Source organism: Eubalaena glacialis, chromosome 1 (genome assembly GCF_028564815.1).
Source record: "Eubalaena glacialis isolate mEubGla1 chromosome 1, mEubGla1.1.hap2.+ XY, whole genome shotgun sequence".
Taxonomy (NCBI): Eukaryota; Metazoa; Chordata; class Mammalia; order Artiodactyla; family Balaenidae; genus Eubalaena; species Eubalaena glacialis.
Window position 1 is genome coordinate 188,597,895 of NC_083716.1, and position 22,112 is coordinate 188,620,006.

At 37.8% G+C, this 22,112-nt stretch overlaps 2 protein-coding genes across 4 annotated transcripts in view; one reads left to right on the plus strand and one right to left on the minus strand.

The window, feature by feature from the left end:
• Positions 1-22,112, plus strand: part of ITPRID2 (ITPR interacting domain containing 2) — a 103,350-nt gene that overhangs the window by 26,241 nt on the left and 54,997 nt on the right. The window lies entirely within an intron of this gene.
• The window catches only part of LOC133091621 (uncharacterized), a 35,468-nt gene continuing 16,730 nt past the window's right edge, over positions 3,375-22,112 (minus strand). The window contains exon 5 of the mRNA XM_061190980.1: positions 3,375-3,759. Within this exon, the coding sequence (XP_061046963.1) occupies positions 3,542-3,759 (218 nt within the window). The 3' untranslated portion in view covers positions 3,375-3,541. The remainder of the gene's footprint in view (positions 3,760-22,112) is intronic.

A 22,112-nucleotide genomic window follows, 5' to 3' on the forward strand; every position in this document is an offset into this window, starting at 1 on the left:
TAAAGATATAGAAAATTTGACATATACTCATGTATCGAGGGAGAGATATAACCTTATGGATGATCTGAAAGGATGAACAATACAACATACTTGTCATTGGGTAAACTACAACAATTAATTGACTGTGGACATCTAAATACTTCAAATAATGATACGTTATAAAATAACGAGATTGAAGCCCCTTTCAGAAAGGCCTAGAAAGCTGTCATTTCTCTCACCCATGTACTGAAGGATCAAATTCATCTCATTCCCTACTGTACAGCTCTGCCCTAGGGAAAATGAGGATTATCTCTTGCTGAGCAGAGCCCAGCAGGGGACTAATGTGAGAAGCCTCCTTCAGCTAGGCTCCCCTCACCCACCCCCACAACCTCCAACCCTTTTGGTATCTTCACAACCTCTTACCTTGAGCCCCCTTGCTCCTCTTTTATGCACTTTGGAAGGGATTTTCTTAAAATTTCACAGCCCTTTAACCTCATGAGCTGCTGAATATCTTAAGCAATAGAGAGAGTTAAAGCTCAATCTTTAGTCTTTTGAACAAAAAATACTGAAGCCCTAACTATATTTACTTTTGTGGTATGGGGATAGTGAAAGGAGATATTCAACAAAATGAAGCATGTGAATAAGAAAAAGATTACTTTTTGTATGTGAATGTGGCTTTTAATTTTTCTGAGAGGCAATTTTTCAGCTAGTGTCTGTATTTCAGAAATGGAGAAGTCAAAGACTTGCTTCTAGGTAATAGGAGAAGTCACCAAGGTATATAAAATGCAGTAAAGTAGTTCTTAATAAAATGAATCAGACGTTTGAGCAGATATTACAAATACACATATATGAACCACTGAGGTTTAACACTGTATTTAATAGTCTTGGATAACTTGAAGTAGTGAATTTAATCTGCCGTGATCTGATTTATCAGAATTTGAAATGAGACAAGGTATTTTTCTGATATTTTAAGTGATCTACACCGTGGATCATGACTATTTGTAGGTTTCTTTACTACCATGTTCTCAAATATGTTATTACTCCGCAAAGAAGAAAGTGGGTAATTGTCCTATGTAAATAAACAGAGGGAGGGGGCGAGCTTGCACACTGCCTGAGGACAAGGACATCTTGCTGGCTCACCACCCTTTCCAGAATCTAGAATCCAGATGGCCCATAGTAAGGTCCTTGTAAGTATCTGGTGGCTAACAAAAGAATAACTGAATTAATGTAAGTAATTTATATCAAGTATTGACTATGGCCCAGAGATTAGTGTTTTAGTTTGATTAGTGTTTGGTATATCGTACGGCATTAAATCTTGCGTTGTAAGTAAAGAAAAAGAGAATCAACAAGGTTACATAACCTGCCCAAGATAACACAACTTGTGAAATGATGGACTCACCTACCAACTATACTGTGATTTCATTATTTTTATTTCCTCATAATATTTATACATATCACAGATTTAAATCTTGTTAGCTGTGATTGGCATATCAAGAATATGATAGTTATATATAGTCAGTAACTTCCTTTCAAGGTTACCAGTATAGTTTGAAAGAGGGAAGCCAGTAATCTGTGGTCTAACATGGCAAAATTCTGTGCACTAAGTAATCCTGGCTCCTCTACCTCAGGGAGAGGCAGAATTTCTGAGCAGACTTCTGACCTCTTTCTAGTGGCAATCAATAATCAGGGACCTCTGATGGCCACACATAGCAGGAAGAAGAAAGTATTACTTGTTCTCCAGAACCTTTCTTTTCAACTTGCTCTGACTTCCTGGACTCTGGGTCTTGATTACCTAGAACCATGGCTCTTGCCATCTGTGCTTGGCCTTACCTGACTTCCCTGGACTCTAGCCTAATGTATAACAACCCTGTGCCCCTCCCAGCCTTGTGTCTACCTCCCCTGGCCTACCCGAAGCTCTCGAAGGATGGTATCTGCCAGAACCTACCTGGCTCCTCTGCATGTTCTCTTGGCCTGTGTAACCTCATAACCACCTAAGCAGTGAACTGCAGAAAATCTTAGGAGTCCTAAAAAATAACTGGAAAATAAATTAGCTCTTATTCTAAACTGTCTTCTTTGTTACTATAACACTTATGTGGGACTTCCCTCTGTTCAGATAGGCCTGAGAGATGAATCTTCGAGAATATAATGAGTATTGGGTGACTATTTTCTTCTATCTGCAGGTATCCAACATTTGCCAAAGGACTGTAGTGTGTGTGTGTGTGTGTGTGTGTGTGTTGTGGATATGTATTGGATCAAATTTGGGTTGTTTTGCTAAGATGTTGTTAAATGTTAGTTTGAACTGAAATGAAATGGTCTTGTGAAAAATAAAATGAAATCTAAACTGTAAATACTGATGAAAACCAAACCCATATCAGATAGTGTTCCTGCCATTAGCAGTAAGCATCTTTGTATGGGATGACTTAGTGGCTGCCACGGTTTACAGAGCAGTTAAAAAATTGTCACATGTTATGTCTTTAGGGAATTGTTTTACTTGTCAAGGACAAAGATGGAGAGGGAGACAGATAGAAAATGGTAATTGCCTTTCCCTAACAAGAACTTGAGCTAATGTTACCTATACTGTCTCACTGTAAAATGATGTGTATTAAAAAAAATTCATTCTTAAATGTGAATTGTATTAATCATTAAAGTCATTTCAAAGTCCTCATGGGAAAGGTAAAGTGTTTTCTAGTTTCTAACCAGTGAAACTGAACAACAGGCAGATAAAGTCTGGGAAGTTGTTCAACTGAACTAATTTGTTTTAAACACCTGATGTTAAATATTTGATTAAAATTTTCCTTACCAAGACTCAGTTTGGAATATAGAAAATGTTCATTTCAGAACGTCTCAGACACTAAAGGTACTTGCATGTTGTAACTAGATTGGTGTATACAGAGAAAAGGTATTTTTAGACTATGTCAGAGCTAAAACTGTTGGCAACTGGGAGTTTTGTGAATTCATGTGAACGTGGCATGGCTTATAAAATGAGGGCACTGGGAAAAAGAATTACACTTGCTTTCTGGTTCTAGCTTTGCCAATAACTAGGTTTGGTGAGCTTGGGCAGGTCATTTGACTTCCTTTGGCGTTAAATTTTTCTCACTGTAAATGAAGGACTGGGCTCTGATTTCTAAGGTCAATTAAAGCTATGAAATTATGTGATTTTTTTAGAAGTTTCTTTCAAAATACACATTGCCTTTTTAAAAAAATATCTTTATTGGAGTATAATTGCTTTACAATGGTGTGTTAGTTTCTGCTTTATAACAAAGTGAATCAGCTATACATATACATATATCCCAATATCTCCTCCCTCTTGTGTCTCCCTCCCTCCCACCCTCCCTATCCCACCCCTCTAGGTGGACACAAAGCACCGAGCTGATCTCCCTGTGCTATGCGGCTGCTTCCCACTAGCTATCTATTTTACATTTGGTAGTGTATATAAGTCCATGCCACTCTCTCACTTCGTCCCAGCTTACGCTTCCCCCTCCCTGTGTCCTCAAGTCCATTCTCTACGTCTGCATCTTTATTCCTGTCCTGCCCCTAGGTTCTTGAGAACCATTTGTTTTTTTTAGATTCCATATATTTGTGTTAGCATATGGTATTTCTTTTTCTCTTTCTGACTTACTTCACTCTGTATGACAGTCTCTAGTTCCATCCACCTCATTACAAATAACTCAATTTCGTTTCCTTTTATGGCTGGGTAATATTCCATTGTATATATGTGCCACATCTTCTTTATCCATTCATCTGTCGATGGACACTTAGGTTGCTTCCATGTCCTGGCTACTGTAAATAGAGCAGCAATGAACATTGTGGTACATGACTCTTTTTGAATTATGGTTTTCTCAGGGTATATGCCCAGTAGTGGGATTGCTGGGTCATATGGTAGTTCTATTTTTAGTTTTTTAAGGAACCTCCATGCTGTTCTCCATAGTGGCTGTATCAATTTATATTCCCACCAACAGTGCAAGAGGGTTCCCTTTTCTCCACACCCTCTCCAGCATTTATTGTTTGTAGATTTTTTGATGATGGCCATTCTGACTGGTGTGAGATGACATCTCACTGTAGTTTTGATTTGCATTTCTCTAATGATTAATGATGTTGAGCATCCCTTCATGTGTTTGTTGGCATAAAATACACATTGCCTTTTTACTGGACCTATCCTAAAGGTATTACTGGACCTTATCCAATCATAGCTTCGGCAAACAATACGGCCACTGAAAAGCTACTTGCGTCACTTGATTTTATTTTTTCACACTCAAACAATACCTGGCAAGTAAAGAAAGGTTCCTGAATTGTGATTGGCACAATGATACATGGTCAGCTGCACTGAGAATTTAAGCAAACTATATATATCATCAGGGTGCAGAATGAAGGTGAGGGCTGATCTGCAATTACCGGCATTTGTGAATCAAACCAACGTTGTAAATTGTGGGTGTGGAACAAATGCCAAAAGCCCAACTGTGTCACACACTTTCTTTATGCCTATATCCACTGTTGTTTTTAGCACAATTTCCATCCTCTCCTACTCACTGGCTTTTCCACTAGAATGCACACACAGCAATTTTTTCTAGACCTCCTCCTCCCAGATCTTCTATCGCAGCGGTCCCCAACCTTTTTGGCACCAGGGACCAGTTTTGTGGAAGACAATTTTTCCACGGACCGGTTGGGGCGGGGGATGGTTTCGGGATGATTCAAGTGCATTACATTTATTGTGCACTTTATTTCTATTATTACATTGTAATATATAATGAAATAATTACACAACGCACCATAATGCAGAATCAGTGGGAGCCCTGAGCTTGTTTTCACTGCCACTCACTGATAGGGGTTTGTTTTTGGTTTTTTAATATTTATTTATTTGGTTGCTTGGGGTCTTAGTTGCAGCAGGCGGGCTCCTTAGTTGTGGCATGTGAACTCTTAGTTGCAGCATGCATGTGGGATCTAGTTCCCTGACCAGGGATCAAACCTGGGCCCCCTGCATTGGGAGCGTGGAGTCCACTGCGCCACCAGGGAAGTCCCCTCACTGATAGGGTTTTGATGAGTCTGCAAGCAATTGATTTATTATGGTCTCTGTGCAGTTAAACCTCTCTGCTGATGATAATCTGTATTTGCAGCCGCTCCCCAGTGCTAGCATCACGGCCTCAGCTCCACCTCAAACCATCAGGCATTAGATTCTCATAAGGAGCGCACAACCTAGATCCCTCGCATGCACAGTTCACAGTAGGGTTCACACTCCTATGAGAATCTGATGCCGCCGCTGATCTGACAGGAGGCGGAGCTCAGGCAGTAATGCGAGCAATGGGGACCGGCTGTAAATACAGATGAAGCTTCGCTCACTCACCCGTGCTCACCTCCTACTGTGCTGCCCATTTCCTAACAGGCCACGGACTGTTATCAGTCTCATTTCTGTGACACTACCCAACCTTCTTCCTTGGCTCTCACTCTTCTCTCTATACCTTAAATTTGGCTGTAATACAAGATATATTCCTAGACCCTGTGCTCTTCTGTATTGGCTCTCACTCCCTCAGAGTTTTTCTTGACTAACTGTCACTAATATGTGGATAGCTCCAAAGTTGACATCTTTATTTTTGGTCACCTTTATACAGTTTAAAAATAACTGCCCACTAGCTATATATTCTTATTCATTCATTCATTCATTCACTAGGCAGAGAACATACTTTGAAAGGACTATTTTAAGGCAAATGGAGAATTTGAGGGATCATTTGTTAAACATGTCATTTCTAGAAAGAAGTGTTATGCTAAGTGTCTCAATATTTGCTGGATATTCAAAAAGCATTTTCAGTTTTCTTATATGACTAAATTAGATGTCCTAGTTTTAAAAAAATAATGACTCGTGTTTTTTATGATTTGGAAATTACTTAGGAGAAACAGAATTTAAGAATAAGACTTTCAGGGCGGGGGACTTCCCTGGAAGTCCAGTGGTTAAGACTTCGCCTTCCAATGCAGGGGGTGCAGGTTCGATCCTGGTCAGGGAACTAAGATCCCACATGCCTCACAGCCAAAACAAACACCAAAAGGTAAAACAGAAGCAATATTGTAACAAATTCAATAAAGACTTTAAAAAATGGTCCACATCAAAAAAAAAAAATTCTTTGAAAAAAAAAAAGAATAAGACTTTGGGGTTTTTAGAATATATTAATTTTCAACTCAAAAAGAATCTTATATGTAACATATAAGATGCATATGTAATGCCCTTACATGAAACAGTCTGTAGTTGAATTACTCATCCTCCTCCTCATCTCCTGTCTAGCACCCTAAACCACTTCCCATACCTGCTGCCCAAATCAGCTCTCCCCATCTCTGTTTATATCATCCTTTCTTTGGTTTTACAACAGAGAAACCCCTTGCTCTTCCTGTTCCCTCTTCCCCTGGATTCCTTTATCCTGTCAGACAGCACATGGATTCTTGCCTCACATTCTTTTTCAAAAGCAGCCCTCTGTGTTCTCTCTGCCCCTCCCCAAGTGAGAACACCCTACATCTGCAATATTGCAACTATCTGTTCCCTTGCAGTCTCAATTCTCTTAACTCTCTTCTAAATCCCTCCTAAAACCTGCCAGCTAGATCTTCATAAAGCATTTTACACCATGCTTCTGTATCATCAGTAGCTTTCCAGTGACTACAGGATGAAGTCTAAACCCTGCACATTCAAGACCCACCACAACTCTCTGATCCCTTCAAGAAAAGTTAAATTGCTATGTTTTGAAATAGAAGAGGGACTGTTTAGAACTGAGAATTTTAATGTAAGAGGAGTTTTGATTCTTAGCAGAGTTTGTTTAATCTCTTATCTGTAGATCTGTTGGGAGATAATCTTTTTCTGCAAACAGAAATAAGAACAAACAACTGTGGACATAGATTTTTAGAAAAAATATATTGACGAAGGAAATAAAGAGGGCTGAAAGCAGAGGGATTTGGCTTCCTGTCTGAGTAAGGTTGGGGCCTCCTAGACACACTAGGATGCTTTGGAAGCCTAGGGAGGTACTATCTCACATGAGAGCATTTAGTACCAAGGTCAGACCAGAAGTGAAGCAAGAATTTGATATGTTTATGTATTAAGGCCTATAAGAAAAACAGGTTAAGGCAAGAATCTGTAATTATTCTAAATATTTAATATTGCTCTTTAAATTGGAATAACATACCTTGAAAACACATTTTAAGAAGGACTTGTCCTTATTACAATAGTTTTTGAATCTATACAATTTACTTTAAATATACTCTAAATAGAAAGCAGAAGTACTGCCTTGTGAGACTTTCTGAAAGCTGAAAATACATGCAGATGAAGATCCTCAAATACAACCCTTATGTTATCTAGTAGAATTGGCAACTCAATCCAGTTACTTGAACCACACTCCAGAAGTTATGAAAGAAAGTGAAATGCAGTACAGAGCTTATAAGTGTTCTGGAGTCAGACTGCCCAGGTTCAAATCTGGGCTATGCTCTTATTAGCCAGGTATTTGTGGGTAAGTTACTTAATCTTTCTATTGAAATGTTTCAGTTTCCTTAACTATAGAATATGAATAATAACACTACCTACCTCATTGGGTTGTGCTGAGGAATAAATGAAATGATGCATGTAAAGTGCTTAAAAACGGCACCAAGTACATATCTGAGTACTTATTAAGAATGCTGCAAAGTAGACAGTATTATGTTTTACAGATTATGAAACCAAGCCATAGAGAAATCTCTCTAAACTTGCCTAAAGTAACACTAATTCTAAACTCTACAGCCTCAACAACTCCAAAATCTTAGCTCTTTCTCCATGCTGCCTGCCTCCTTGCTTTTGTATTGCTGGAGGTATGATAATGAATCAGACACTGGTCCTGTCATCAAGAGTGACACTGTTAAAAGGGAGAAAAACAAGAAGTGAATGGACAATTCTGCACAGGTTCTCCAGGAGCACTGATAAAAGGACACAACTCAGTCTGGAAGGGCTGGGGATGGCTTCTATAGTAGTTTCCAGCTAAATCAGGTCTTGAAGTGTGGACAGGAATTAGATCATGGGCTTCCAAGGGTGGGAGACTGTCCTAAGGAGAGGAAACAGCAAACAAAGGAGTGGAGAGGACTCTCTGCAGGCAAAGGTACAAAAAGGCTATGAGAGAGGACACAAAACATTCAGTATTTACAATAGATCAGCTCAGCTGGAATGTGGAATTTGGGGTAGGGCTGGGGCCTGGTTTTAAGGGGAAGAAGTTGAAGCAGTTCTCTTCTACCAGCCATGAAAATACAAGTCAAGAAGAGGCAGCACAAATGCTTGTACACAATGCACAGGCCCCAAACAATAAGTACCCTTAGATGGACAGGCTGGTACTCATTTACTTTGAGGCATAAGTCAAAATACTTCTAAATATAATGTATGCCTCAGGCCTGGAGAGGTCAGGCATGTCTACAGGTAGTGTATATTTTATACGGAAAATAACCACATTAACAATTGAGACAAATCTCCACTTCCCTCTTCCAGGTATTCTTTCTTAAAGAAACTTATCTGCATTAGAATTATATGTTAAAACTCCTTTGTTTCTAAAGGAAAAACATCTTCCTGGCTTCTTGTGTGAAAAATACTATCTTTGGTGTTTTAATCTAACCATTCTCACAGCAGCAGATCATCTATAGAACATCTTAATGCCCCATAGATGGGCTACAGAGAAGTGATGGTTTAAGGACCTCTTTAATCTTTTTTTTTTTCTAGTTGTTACTTTTATATTTTCTTAACTCTGAAATTGAACATATTTACATATATTTATGGTATATTTTGAATTAAAAACTTAATATAAACATATTGATATCCTTTACCAATTTTCTTTTAGTTGTGTTGATATTCTTCTTAAGAGTTGTAGAACTTTATTTTTTTAATTTTTATTGAAGTATAGTTGATTTACAATGTTGTGTTAGTTTCAGGTGTATAGCGAAGTGAATCAGTATACACATACATATATCCACTCTTTTTTTTTTAGATTCTTTTCCCATTTACACCATTAGAGTATTGAGTAGAGTTCCCTGCGCTATACGGCAAGTTCTTATTAGTTATCTATTTTATATATAATAGTGTGTATGTCAATCCTAATTTCCAATTTATCCCTCCCCCTCTTATGTCCTGGTAACCATAAGTTTGTTTTCTACATCTGTGACTCTACTTCTGTTCTGTAAATAAGTTCATTTGTACCCTTTTTTTAGATTCCACATATAAGTGATATCATATGATATTTGTCTTTCTGTGTCTGACTTACTTCACTCAGTATGACAATTTCTAGGTCCATCCATGTTGCTGCAAATGGCATTATTTTGTTCTTTTTTATGGCTAATATTTCATCGTATAAATGTACCACATCTTCTTTATCCATTCCTCTGTTGGGCATTTAAGTTGCTTCCATGTCCTGACTGTTGTAAATAGTGCTGCAGTGAATATTGGGGTGCATGTATCTTTTTGAATTACGGTTTTCTCTGGGTATATGCCCAGGAGTGGGATTGCTGGGTCACATGGTAGTTCTACTTTTAGTTTCTCAAGGAACCTCCATACTGTTCTCCATAGAAGCTGTACCAATTTATATTCCCATCAACAGTGTAAAAGGGTTTCCTTTTTTCCGCACACTCTCCAGCATCTCTACCGTTTGTAGATTTTTTGACAATGGCCATTCTGACCGGTGTGAGGTGATACCTCATTGTAGTTCTGATTTGCATTTCTCTAATAATTAGTGATGTTGAGCATCTTTTCATGTACTTTTTGGCCATCTTATGTCTTCGTTGGAGAAATGTCTATTTAGATCTTCTGCCCATTTCTTAATTGGGTTGTTTATTATTTTGATATTGAGCTGCATGAGCTGTTTGTATATTTTGTAGATTAATCCTTTGTTGGTTGCTTCATTTGCAAATATTTTCTCCCATTCTGAGGGTTGTCTTTTTGTTTTGTTTACGGTTTCCTTTGCTGTGCAAAAGCTTTTAAATTTAATTAGATCCCATTTTTTAATTTTTGTCTTTATTTTCATTATTCTAGGAGGTGGATTAAAAAAGATCTTGCTGCGATTTATGTCAAAGAATGTCCTACCTGTGTTTTCCTCTAAGAGTTTTATAGTGTCAGGCCTTACATTTAGGTCTTTAATACATTTTGAGTTTATTTTTGTGTATTGTGTTAGGGAGTGTTCTAATTTCATTCTTTTACATGTAGCTGTCCAGTTTTCCCAGCACCACTTATTGAAGGCCTCTTTAATCTTTACTCCTAACAGTAGATTATCTCAAAATAATAGTGGGTTTTAATAGTGCAAGTTTATTATTAAAACCATTTATTAAGAAGTAATTAAAATCTAAGGTAATTGGGCACCTTAGGAAATTTCAACACAGTACCTTCCTTACTCTGAAAGACAACTTTGTCCATCTAATGCCTCCTTGGATAGCTTGTAGAAAAGTTATTTGCATGGTAGCAGCATATTGAGAAATCATCTATCTTAACACTGTTAATATCAGTGACAGCAGAACTCCTTGTGGTACAGTCTTTAATTCAATTTAACCAATAAAGTGTGACTAAGTGCCAGGCACTGTGTTAAGCACTAGGGATGTATGTGTGCAAATATAAAATACCCATGATGTAATATGATAAGTACTAATATAGAAGTATGCATCAAATCCATATCTGACTTGAGAATCTAGAGAGAACATCCCCAAACCTGGAGAAAACAATAATAATTAAGCAACTCGTTAATTTTTTCTCTCGTAACTGGACGTGGGAGGGTTGAATCATTTTCTATAGGTCAGAAAAACATCTGATTAGCACTAACTTGTCTAGTTTTTGATCCTAATTCAAATAGTGATGATGTTACTGGAATTGTCAGTTCCCGTATCTTTTAAAATACCCTAGTCTCCCCTATGTGTTCTAAAAATGCAAACTATGTAATATGCACCTGCTTAACTGGAAATGTTTCCTTAGGTTATGTAATATATAACAAAATATTTTTAAAGTCGTCACTCTCTAAAGTATGATAGTATTCCTAAGAACACTTAATGTGGATATCATAATTTATATAATTAAGATTCTTTTGAGACTCTGAAAACTGCAAAACATATATATATTTTTTAACATCTTTATTAGAGTATAATTGCTTCACAATGGTGTGTCAGTTTCTGCTTTATAACAAAGTGAATCTGTTATACATATACATATGTCCCCATATCTCCTCCCTCTTGCATCTCCCTCCCTCCCACCCTCCCTATCCCACCCCTCCAGGTGGTCAAAAAGCACTGAGCTGATCTCCCTGTGCTATGTGGCTGCTTCCCACTAGCTATCTATTTTACGTTTGATGGTGTATATATGTCCATGCCACTCTCTCACTTTGTCCCAGCTTACCCTTCCCCCTCCCCGTATCCTCAAGTCCATTCTCTAGTAGGTCTGCATCTTTATTCCCGTCTTGCCCCTAGGTTCTTCTGACCATTTTTTTCTTTTCTTTTTTTTTTTTTAGATTCCATATATATGTGTTAGCATCTGGTATTTGTTTTTCTCTGACTTACTTCACTCTGTATGACAGTCTCTAGGTCCACCCACCTCACTACAAATAACTCAGTTTCGTTCCTTTTTATGGCTGAGTAATATTCCATTGTATATATGTGCCACATCTTCTTTATCCATTCATTGGTCAATGGACACTTAGGTTGCTTCCATGTCCTGGCTATTGTAAACAGAGCTGCAATGAACATTGTGGTACATGACTCTTTTTGAATTATGGTTTTCTCAGGGTATATGCCCAGTAGTGGGATTGCTGGGTCGTATGGTAGTTCTATTTTTAGTTTTCTAAGGAACCTCCATACTGTTCTCCATAGTGGCTGTATCAATTTACATTCCCACCAACAGTGCAAGAGGGTTCCCTTTTCTCCACACCCTCTCCAGCATTTATTGTTTCTAGATTTTTTGATGATGGCCATTCTCACTGGTGTGAGATGATATCTCATTGTAGTTTTGATTTGCATTTCTCTAATGATTAATGATGTTGAGCATTCTTTCATGTGTTTGTTGGCAATCTGTGTATCTTCTTTGGAGAAATGTCTATTTAGGTCTTCTGCCCATTTTTGGATTGGGTTGTTTGTTTTTTTGATATTGAGCTGCATGAGTTGCTTGTATGTTTTGGAGATTAATCCTTTGTCAGTTGCTTCATTTGCAAATATTTTCTCCCATTCTGAGGGTTGTCTTTTCGTCTTGTTTATGGTTTCCTTTGCTGTGCAAAAGCTTTTAAGTTTCATTAGGTCCCATTTGTTTATTTTTGTTTTTATTTCCATTTCTCTAGGAGGTGGGTCAAAAAGGATCTTGCTGTGATTTATGTCATAGAGTGTTCTGCCTATGTTTTCCTCTAAGAGTTTGATGGTCTCTGGCCTTACATTTAGGTCTTTATCCATTTTTAGTTTATTTTTGTGTATGGTGTTAGGGAGTGTTCTAATTTCATTCTTTTACATGTAGCTGTCCAGTTTTCCCAGCACCATTATTGAAGAGGCTGTCTTTTCTCCACTGTATATTCTTGCCTCCTTTATCAAAGATAAGGTGACCATATGTGTGTGGGTTTATCTCTGAGCTTTCTATCCTGTTCCATTGATCTATATTTCTGTTTTTGTACCAGTACCATACTGTCTTGATTACTGTAGCTTTGTAGTATAGTCTGAAGTCAGGGAGCCTGATTCCTCCAGCTCCGTTTTTCTTTCTCAAGATTGCTTTGGCTATTCGGGGTCTTTTGTGTTTCCATACAAATTGTGAAATTTTTTGTTCTAGTTCTGTGAAAAATGCCAGTGGTAGTTTGATAGGGATTGCATTGAATCTGTAGATTGCTTTGGGTAGCAGAGTCATTTTCACAATGCTGATTCTTCCAATCCAAGAACATGGTATATCTATCCATCTATTTGTATCATCTTTAATTTCTTTCATCAGTGTCTTATAATTTTCTGCATACAGGTCTTTTGTCTCCTTAGGTAGGTTTATTCCTAGATATTTTATTCTTTTTGTTGCAATGGTAAATGGGAGTGTTTTCTTAATTTCACTTTCAGATTTTTCATCATTAGTGTACAGGAATGCAAGAGATTTCTGTGCATTAATTTTGTATCCTGCTACTTTATCAAATTCATTGATTAGCTCTAGTAGTTTTCTGGTAGCATCTTTAGGATACTCTATGTATAGTATCATGTTATCTGCAAACAGTGACAGCTTTACTTCTTTTCCAATTTGGATTCCTTTTATTTCTTTTTTGTCTCTGATTGCTGTGGTTAAAACTTCCAAAACTATGTTGAATAATAGTGGTGAGAGTGGGCAACCTTGTCTTGTTCCTGATCTTAGTGGAAATGGTTTCAGTTTTTCACCATTGAGGATGATGTTGGCTGTGGATTTGTCATATATGGCCTTTATTATGTTCAGGAAAGTTCCCTCTATGCCTACTTTCTGGATGGTTTTTATCATAAATCGGTGTTGAATTTTGTTGAAAGCTTTCTCTGCATCTATTGAGATGATCATATGGTTTTTCTCCTTCAATTTGTTAATATGGTGTATCACATTGATTGATTTGAATATACTGAAGAATCGTTGCATTCCTGGGATAAACCCCACTTGATCATAATGTATGATCCTTTTAATGTGCTGTTGGATTCTCTTTGCTAGTATTTTGTTGAGGAGTTTTGCATCTATGTTCATCAGTGATAATGGCCTGTAGTTTTCTTTCTTTGTGACATCTTTGTCTGGTTTTGTTATCAGAGTGATGGTGGCCTCGTAGAATGAGTTTGGGAGTGTTCCTCCCTCTGCTATATTTCGGAAGAGTTTGAGAAGGATAGATGTTAGCTCTTCTCTAAATATTTGATAGAATTCACCTGTGAAGCCATCTGGTCCTGGGCTTTTGTTTGTTGGCAGATTTTTAATCACAGTTTCAATTTCAGTGCTTGTGATTGGTCTGTTCATATTTTCTATTTCTTCCTGGTTCAATCTCGGAAGGTTGTGCATTGCTAAGAATTTGTCCATTTCTTCCAGGTTGTCCATTTTATTGGCATAGAGTTGCTTGTAGTAATTTCTCATGATCCTTTGTATTTCTGCAGTGTCAGTTGTTACTTCTCCTTTTTCATTTCTAATTCTATTGATTTGAGTCTTCTCCCTTTTTTTCTTGATAAGTCTGGCTAATGGTTTATCAATTTTGTTTATCTTCTCAAAGAACCACCTTTTAGTTTTATTTATCTTTGCTATCATTTCCTTCATTTCTTTTTCATTTATTACTGATCTGATCTTTATGAATTCTTTCCTTCTGCTAACTTTGGGGTTTTTTTGTTCTTCTTTCTCTAATTGCTTTAGGTGTAAGGTTAGGTTGTTTATTTGAGATGTTTCTTTTTTCTTAAGGTAGGCTTGTATAGCTATAAACTTCCCTCTGAGAACTGCTTTTGTTGCATCCCATACGTTTTGGGTCGTTGTGTTTTCATTGTCATTTGTTTCTAGGTATTTTTTGATTTCCTCTTTGATTTCTTCAGTGATCTCTTGGTTGTTAAGTAATGTGTTGTTTAGCCTCCATGTGTTTGTATTTCTTACAGATTTTTTCCTGTAATTGATTCTAGTCTCATAGTGTTGTGGTCGGAAAAGATACTTGATATGATTTCAATTTTCTTAAATTTACCAAGGCTTGATTTGTGACCCAAGATATGATCTATCCTGGAGAATGTTCCATGAGCACTTGAGAAGAATGTGCATTCTGTTGTTTTTGGATGGAATGTCCTATAAATATCAATTAAGTTCATCTTGTTTAATGTATCATTTAAAGCTTGTGTTTCCTTATTTATTTTCATTTTGGATGATCTGTCCATTGGTGAAAGTGGGGTGTTAAAGTCCCCTACTATGATTGTGTTACTGTCGATTTCCCCTTTTATGGCAGTTAGTATTTGTCTTATGTATTGAGGTGCTCCTATGTTGGGTGCATAAATATTTACAATTGTTATATCTCCTTCTTGGATTGATCCCTTGATCATTATGTAGTGTCCTTCTTTGTCTCTTGTAATAGTCTTTGTTTTAAAGTCTATTTTGTCTAATATGAGAATTGCTACTCCAGCTTTCTTTTGATTTCCATTTGCATGGAATATCTTTTTCCATCCCCTCACTTTCAGTCTGTATGTGTCCCTAGGTCTGAAGTGGGTCTCTTGTAGACAGCAAATATACAGGTCTTGTTTTTGTATCCATTCAGCCAGTCTGTGTCTTTTGGTGGGAGCATTTAATCCATTTACATTTAAGGTAATTATCGATATGTATGTTCCTATTACCATTTTCTTAATTGTTTTGGGTTTATTATTGTAGGTCTTTTCCTTCTCTTGTGTTTCCTGCCTAGAGAAGTTCCTTTAGCATTTGTTGTAAAGCTGTTTTGGTGGTGCTGAATTCTCTTAGCTTTTGCTTGTCTGTAAAGCTTTTAATTTCTCCATCAAATCTGAATCAGATCCTTGCTGGGTAGAGTAATCTTGGTTGTATGTTTTTCTCTTTCAGCACTTTAAATATGTCCTGCCACTCTCTTCTGGCTTGCAGAGTTTCGGCTGAAAGATCAGCTGTTAACCTTATGGGGATTCCCTTATGTGTTACTTGTTGTTTTTCCCTTGCTGCTTTTAATATTTATTTGTATTTAATTTTTGATAGTTTGATTAATATGTGTCTTGGTGTGTTTCTCCTTGGATTTATCCTGTATAGGACTCTCTGTGCTTCCTGGAGTTGATTAACTATTTCCTTTCCCATATTAGGGACGTTTTCAACTATAAGCTCTTCAAATATTTTCTCAGTCTCTTTCTTTTTCTCTTCTTCTTCTGGAACCCCTATAATTAGAATGTTGGTGCGTTTAATGTTGTCCCAGAGGTCTCTGAGACTGTCCTCAATTCCTTTCATTCTTTTTTGTTTATTCTGCTCTGCAGTAGTTATTTCCACCATTTTATCTTCCAGGTCACTTATCCGTTCTTCTGCCTCAATTATTTTGCTCTTGATCCCTTCTAGAGAATTTTTAATTTCATTTATTGTGTTGTTCATCACTGTTTGTTTGCTCTTTAGTTCTTCTAGGTCCTTGTTAAACGTTTCTTGTATTTTGTCCATTCTATTTCCACGATTTTGGATCATCTTTACTATCATTATTCTGAATTCTTTTTCAGGTAGACTGCCTATTTCCTCTTCATTTGTTAGGTCTGGTGGGTTTTTGCCTTGCTCCTTCATCTGCTGTGTGTTTCTGTGTCTTCTCATTTTGCTTAACTTACTGTGTTTGGGGTCTCCTTTTCGCAGGCTGCAGGTTCGTAGTTTCCACTGTTTTTGGTGTCTGTCCCCAGTGGCTAAGGTTGGTTCAGTGGGTTGTGTAGGCTTCCTGGTGGAGGGGACTAGGCCTGTGTTCTGGTGGATGAGGCTGGATCTTGTCTTTCTGGTGGGCAGGTCCACGTCTGGTGGTGTGTTTTGGGGTGTTTGTGGCCTTATTATGATTTTAGGCAGCCTCTGTGCTTATGGATGGGGTTGTGTTCCTGTCTTGCTAGTTGTTTGGCATAGGGTGTCCAGCACTGTAGCTTGCTGGTCGTTGAGTGGAGCTGGGTCTTGGCGTTGAGATGGAGATCTCTGGGAGATTTTCGCTGTTTGATATTAGGTGGAGCTGGGAGGTCTCTTGTGGACCAGTGTCCTGAACTTGGCTCTCCCACCTCAGTGCCACAGCCCTGACGCTTGGCTGGAGCACCAAGAGCCTGTCCTCCACACGGCTCAGAATAAAAGGAAGAAAAGAAAGAAAGAAAGAAAGAAGAAGATAAAATAAAATAAAATAAAGTTATTAAAATAAAAAATAAAAAATAATTATTAAGAAAAGAAAAAATTTTTAAGTAATAAAAAAAAAACAAAACGGACAGACAGAACCCTAGGACAAATAGTAAAAGCAAAGCTATACAGACAAAATCACACACAGAAGCATACACATACACACTCACAAAAAGAGAAAAAGGGGAAAAAATATATATATCGTTGCTCCCAAAGTCCACCGCCTCAATTTAGGATGATTCATTGTCTATTCAGGTATTCCACAGACGCAGGGTACATCAAGTTGATTATGGAGATTTAATCCGCTGCTCCTGAGGCTGCTGGGAGAGATTTCCCTTTCTTTTCTTTGTTCGCACAGCTCCCGGGGTTCAGCTTTGGATTTGGCCCCACCTCTGAGTGCAGGTCGCCTGAGGGCGTGTGTTCTTCGCTCAGACAGGACGGGGTTAAAGGAGCAGCTGATTCGGGTGCTCTGGCTCACTCAGGCCGGGAGGAGGGAGGGGTACGGATGTGGGGCGAGCCTGCGGCGGCAGAGGCCAGCATGACGTTGCACCAGCCTGAGGCGCGCCGTGCGTTCTCCCAGGGAAGTTGTCCCTGGATCACGGGACCCTGGCAGTGGCGGGCTGCACAGGCTCCTGGGAGGGGAGGTGTGGAGAGTGACCTGTGCTTGCACACAGGCTTCTTGGTGGCTGCAGCAGCAGCCTTAGCGTCCCATGCCCATCTATGGGGTCTGCGCTGATAGCCACGGCTCGCGCCCATCTCTGGAGCTCCTTTAAGTGGTGCTCTTAATCCCCTCTCCTCGCGCACCAGGAAACAAAGAGGGAAGAAAAAGTCTCTTGCCTCTTCACCAGGTCCAGACTTTTTCCCGGACTCCATCCCGGCTAGCTGTGGCGCACTAGCCCCTTCAGGCTGTGTTCACGCAGCCAACCCCAGTCCTCTCCCTGGGATCCGACCTCTGAAGCCCGATCCTCAGCTCCCAGCCCCCGCTCGCCCCGGCGGGTGAGCAGACAAGCCTCTCGGGCTGGTGAGCGCTGGTCACACCGATCCTCTGTGCGGGAATCTCTCCGCTTTGCCCTCCGCACCCCTGTTGCTGCGCTCTCCTCCATGGCTCCGAAGCTCCCCCTTCCGCCACCCGCAGTCTCCGCCCGCGAAGGGGCTTCCTAGTGTGTGGAAACCTTTCCTCCTTCACAGATCCCTCCCACTGGTGCAGGTCCCGTCCCTATTCTTTGTCTCTGTTTTTTCTTTTTTCTTTTGCCCTACCCAGGTACGTGGGGAGTTTCTTGCCTTTTGGGAGATCTGAGGTCTTCTGCCAGCATTTAGTAGGTGTTCTGTAGCAGTTGTTCCACATGTAGATGTAGTTCTGATGTATTTGTGGAGAGGAAGGTGATCTCCACATCTTACTCTTCCGCCATCTTGAAGCTCCTCAAAACATATTTCTCTAAAACTCTGAAGCAATTTTTTTGTTGCCTTTGAAGCAGAAATATTTTCATGTAATAAATCTGTGAGCTATTTGTCATTGTAATCTGAATTCTTTAATCTATTATGGATAGTTTATTATGGATAAATCACAATTTTTAATCTGAACAGTCTTCACATTAAAATAATTTAAAGGAATGCCTTTGTCTAGCCTGGGTCAGAACTTATATTTCCCACTTTACATGGAGAATTTCAGATTTAATACTTCCTCTGCTTTTCCATGTGAGGGTGATATCAGCTTCCCTTGTCAACTGTGCTGTTACTGTTCTTTAGCTCATTTCTTTTTATCCTAATTTCCTCATCCCCAATAATCATATGGCAGTGATACCAATTTTAATATACTAATGGGATTTATATTTCATTTAAAAAAATTAGTGCCTTCCTATTTTTTAGGTGTAGAAGAAGAGAAAAGATATAGTGCTGGTTCATGTATTTGAAATACAGTGCCCAAATACACCAAATTAGTTTCAAACAAAATTCCTATTTATGATAGAATTAACTATAATAGAGGATCATAAATAATAGATATTTCCAAATCTCCCCAACTGTTAGAAACATGAAATAATTCTTGCTGACTATATTAGAAAAGGTATCCTGATAAGTTTGCAGGTAGATAATGCCCATTTAACATATGAATATTTGAACATTTCCTGTTTATAATCATAATGCCTTTCATTTATAGATGGAAATGCTTCTAGTTTTTTTTTTCACCCCCCAGATTTATTGAGATATAATTGACATATAACATTGTATAAGTTTATAGTGTACAACATGTTGATTTGGTACTTAGAGTATATTGCAAAATAATTACCACCCATAGTGTTAGCTAACACCTTTATCATGTCACATAATTACCATTTTTTTGTGGTAAGTACATTTAAGATCTACTCAATTAGCAACTTGCAAATATATAGTACAGTATTATGAACTATAATCACCATTCTATATATTAGGTCCCCAGAACTTATTCATCTTTAACTAGACGTTTGTACCCTTTGATCAATACTTCTAGTTTTTAAAGTCCTTTCCCATGTGTTTGGTTCTCACAAATCTCAATATATATCGATACACATAATAATATATTATATATTAACTATATATATAAACTATAGAGAGTGAGAAGTGTGGTTCAATTATCTTTGTTAAACAGAGAAAATGTAAAATGTTTATATGTTCTATAACAGTGGTCAGCAGACTATGGCCCAGAGGCCAAACCTGACCCACCACCTGCTTTTGAAAATAAAGTTTTATTGGAAGACAGCCCTGCTCATTCATTTATGTATTGCCTATGGCTGCTTTTGTGGTGCAATGGCAGAATTGAGTAGTGACAGAGACCATTAGGCTCACAAAGCTTTAAAACATTTACTATCTGGCTTCTTAATGAAAAAAAAATTTCTAATCCTGTTCTACAGCAATTTTTCCTTAAGAACCATATTTAAATAACCAATTTAAAAGTTTTTCCAACTTTATGATGTCAAAATTAATAGTGTCCAATACATGGCATATACATTTTCTATGGGAACTCTGCATACCACAAGAAGTGAAATATGGAATTTCACAGCATTTAATGCTACTATTTTATAATGTAGGAAGCAGCATATCAAGATATGCATGTTAATAATAAAATAATTAGAGGAATTTTGATTTATTGATATTGATGTGACTAGACTGAACCAGAGAAGTTCAGAAAAAGTCTCCTCTTAAAAGTGAAACTAATACAGTTTTAATTTAGTATGGTGTGCAAGTCCATTCCTATCAATGTTTCAGCTTAGCTTGCGTGTAGCTAGCTCTTAACAGAAGCAATTATCAAATAATTCTTATAGTCTTAAAATAAACACTAAGGCTGATTTAACCTTACTTTTGAACATCATTTCCTACTACGGAGTTTTACACTTAAGCACAAATATCTGGCTCTTTCTTTAGAAACATCGTCTTCAGACAAGATGCGCTCTAATTCTATGATATATAATGTAAAAATGTACCAATGATAATAGATTCTCACCAGTTGAACATACAAATGAACTAAATACAGATTCTCTGGAAGGCATACATAACTTCAAATTATTGCCTACCTCTTGTCTTTCTACTCTTAAGATATTTAACTTTGGAGAAATGGGAAAAACCAGACTCCCGTTTATTACTGCTAGAAATTTGAGGGAAATTTATTTCGGAACATAAAATAAAGAACTGGTGTAGATAAATGAAACACAAATGTATAGTAAAGTTAGAAGTTGTTTTTAAAAATGAAACTACAACATTTTAACTGTCAGAATGTTTTCCTTTGGGGTTTTATTTTGATGTATTTCAGCTATCGAAAAATAATGGGATCTTTCCCTTAAAGACCCAAAACTCAACATCTTTCTAGAAAGAAATATGCAACCAACTTTCAAGTGTCTTTTCACGGCTATACTATACTTCTTGTGGGTCTTATCAGTAGCAGTTATATTCAAGTGCTTATGGGTGGCATCTATTCCAAAAATTTATTTCATAATATATCTTCTGAGCATTACCTTTATTTACCCATTTTCCATTGTAACTTATAGCTTAATTAAACCAAATTAAGGGACTTCTCTGGTGGTCCAGTGGTAAAGAATCTGCCTTACAATGCAGGGGAAGTGGGTTTGATCCCTGGTCAGGGAACTAAGATCCCACATGCCACGGGGCAACTAAGCCCGTGCCCCACAACTACTGAGCTCGCATGCCTCAACGAGAGAGCCTGCATGCTGCAAACTACAGAGCCCACGCACCCTTGAGCCCGTGCGCCGCAGCTAGAGAAGAGAAAACCCGCACACCACAACTAGAGAGAAGCCCACGCACCACGACGAAGAGCCCGTGCAATGCAAAAAAAAAAAAAAATCCCACATGCCTCTACGAAGATCCTGCGTGCCACAACTAAGACCCGACGCAGCCAAAAAAAACAAACAAACAAATTAAAAACATTGATGATCTACTAAATTCAAGGAATGAATACAGTTTGAAAGAAAATCTTATTTAACATTCTCTATTAGTTTGGGGCTAGATACTCTTCCCTCAAGGACTGGTCAACTGCAACAAAGTTGAACAGAGCCAAGATAAAAAAAATTCTATTTGTTCATTTTCCATTCCTGCTTATACCTCAGTGGTTTCAATAGCTTTCTAGCTGGTTTCCTTTAAGAAGAAACATAATGTCATAATAGACATAAAAGTTCAATTGCTAAGTACTCAGTGAATGTTAGTTCCCTTTCTTTCTTATCTTACTTCTTTACCCTTCCCCTCTCCGTCAGCATTTCCCAAGTCAAAATCACTCTCCTCACCCTTGCCAGAAATTTTTTTCCTTTTTTAATAACAGTGTTTTTAAAGCTGGTTGATGTTGGTTCTACAGGAAAAGGGAAAGAAAGTGTGAACAGGAATCTCTCACTGCTTCTCCAGGCAAAAAAGTTCCCCTTTGATTCATTTTCTGACCTTACTTGCTTTTCAACATTTTTTTTAAGTGACATTTTAAAGCACTTGCCTGTACCACTAAGATGATAATAACCTTATACTGACGTTCCTCATTATGACCCTCATTAGTTTGCAAGTTTCTGGGTATCAGAAACTAAATCTTAGTACTCAATTCCTATCTGGGTCAAGTAAATCTCCTTGTACAAAAGCATGACACAACTATTAATTGAATTAAAAAAAAGTGTACATGGATTGAATGATTCTTACTTTAAGTATATTTAAAATTTTATATAATTTGTCAGTAACAAGGGCACTCCAGTCAAAAAATTAAATTTGCAGTAAGTTTTATAAATGTATAACTTTTATTTGCAAAGTTTAATTCACTAAAAATAACTTTATTTAGCAATAAATATTTCTAAAATTATGTCTATTCATATATATATATATATATATATATATATATATATATATATACACA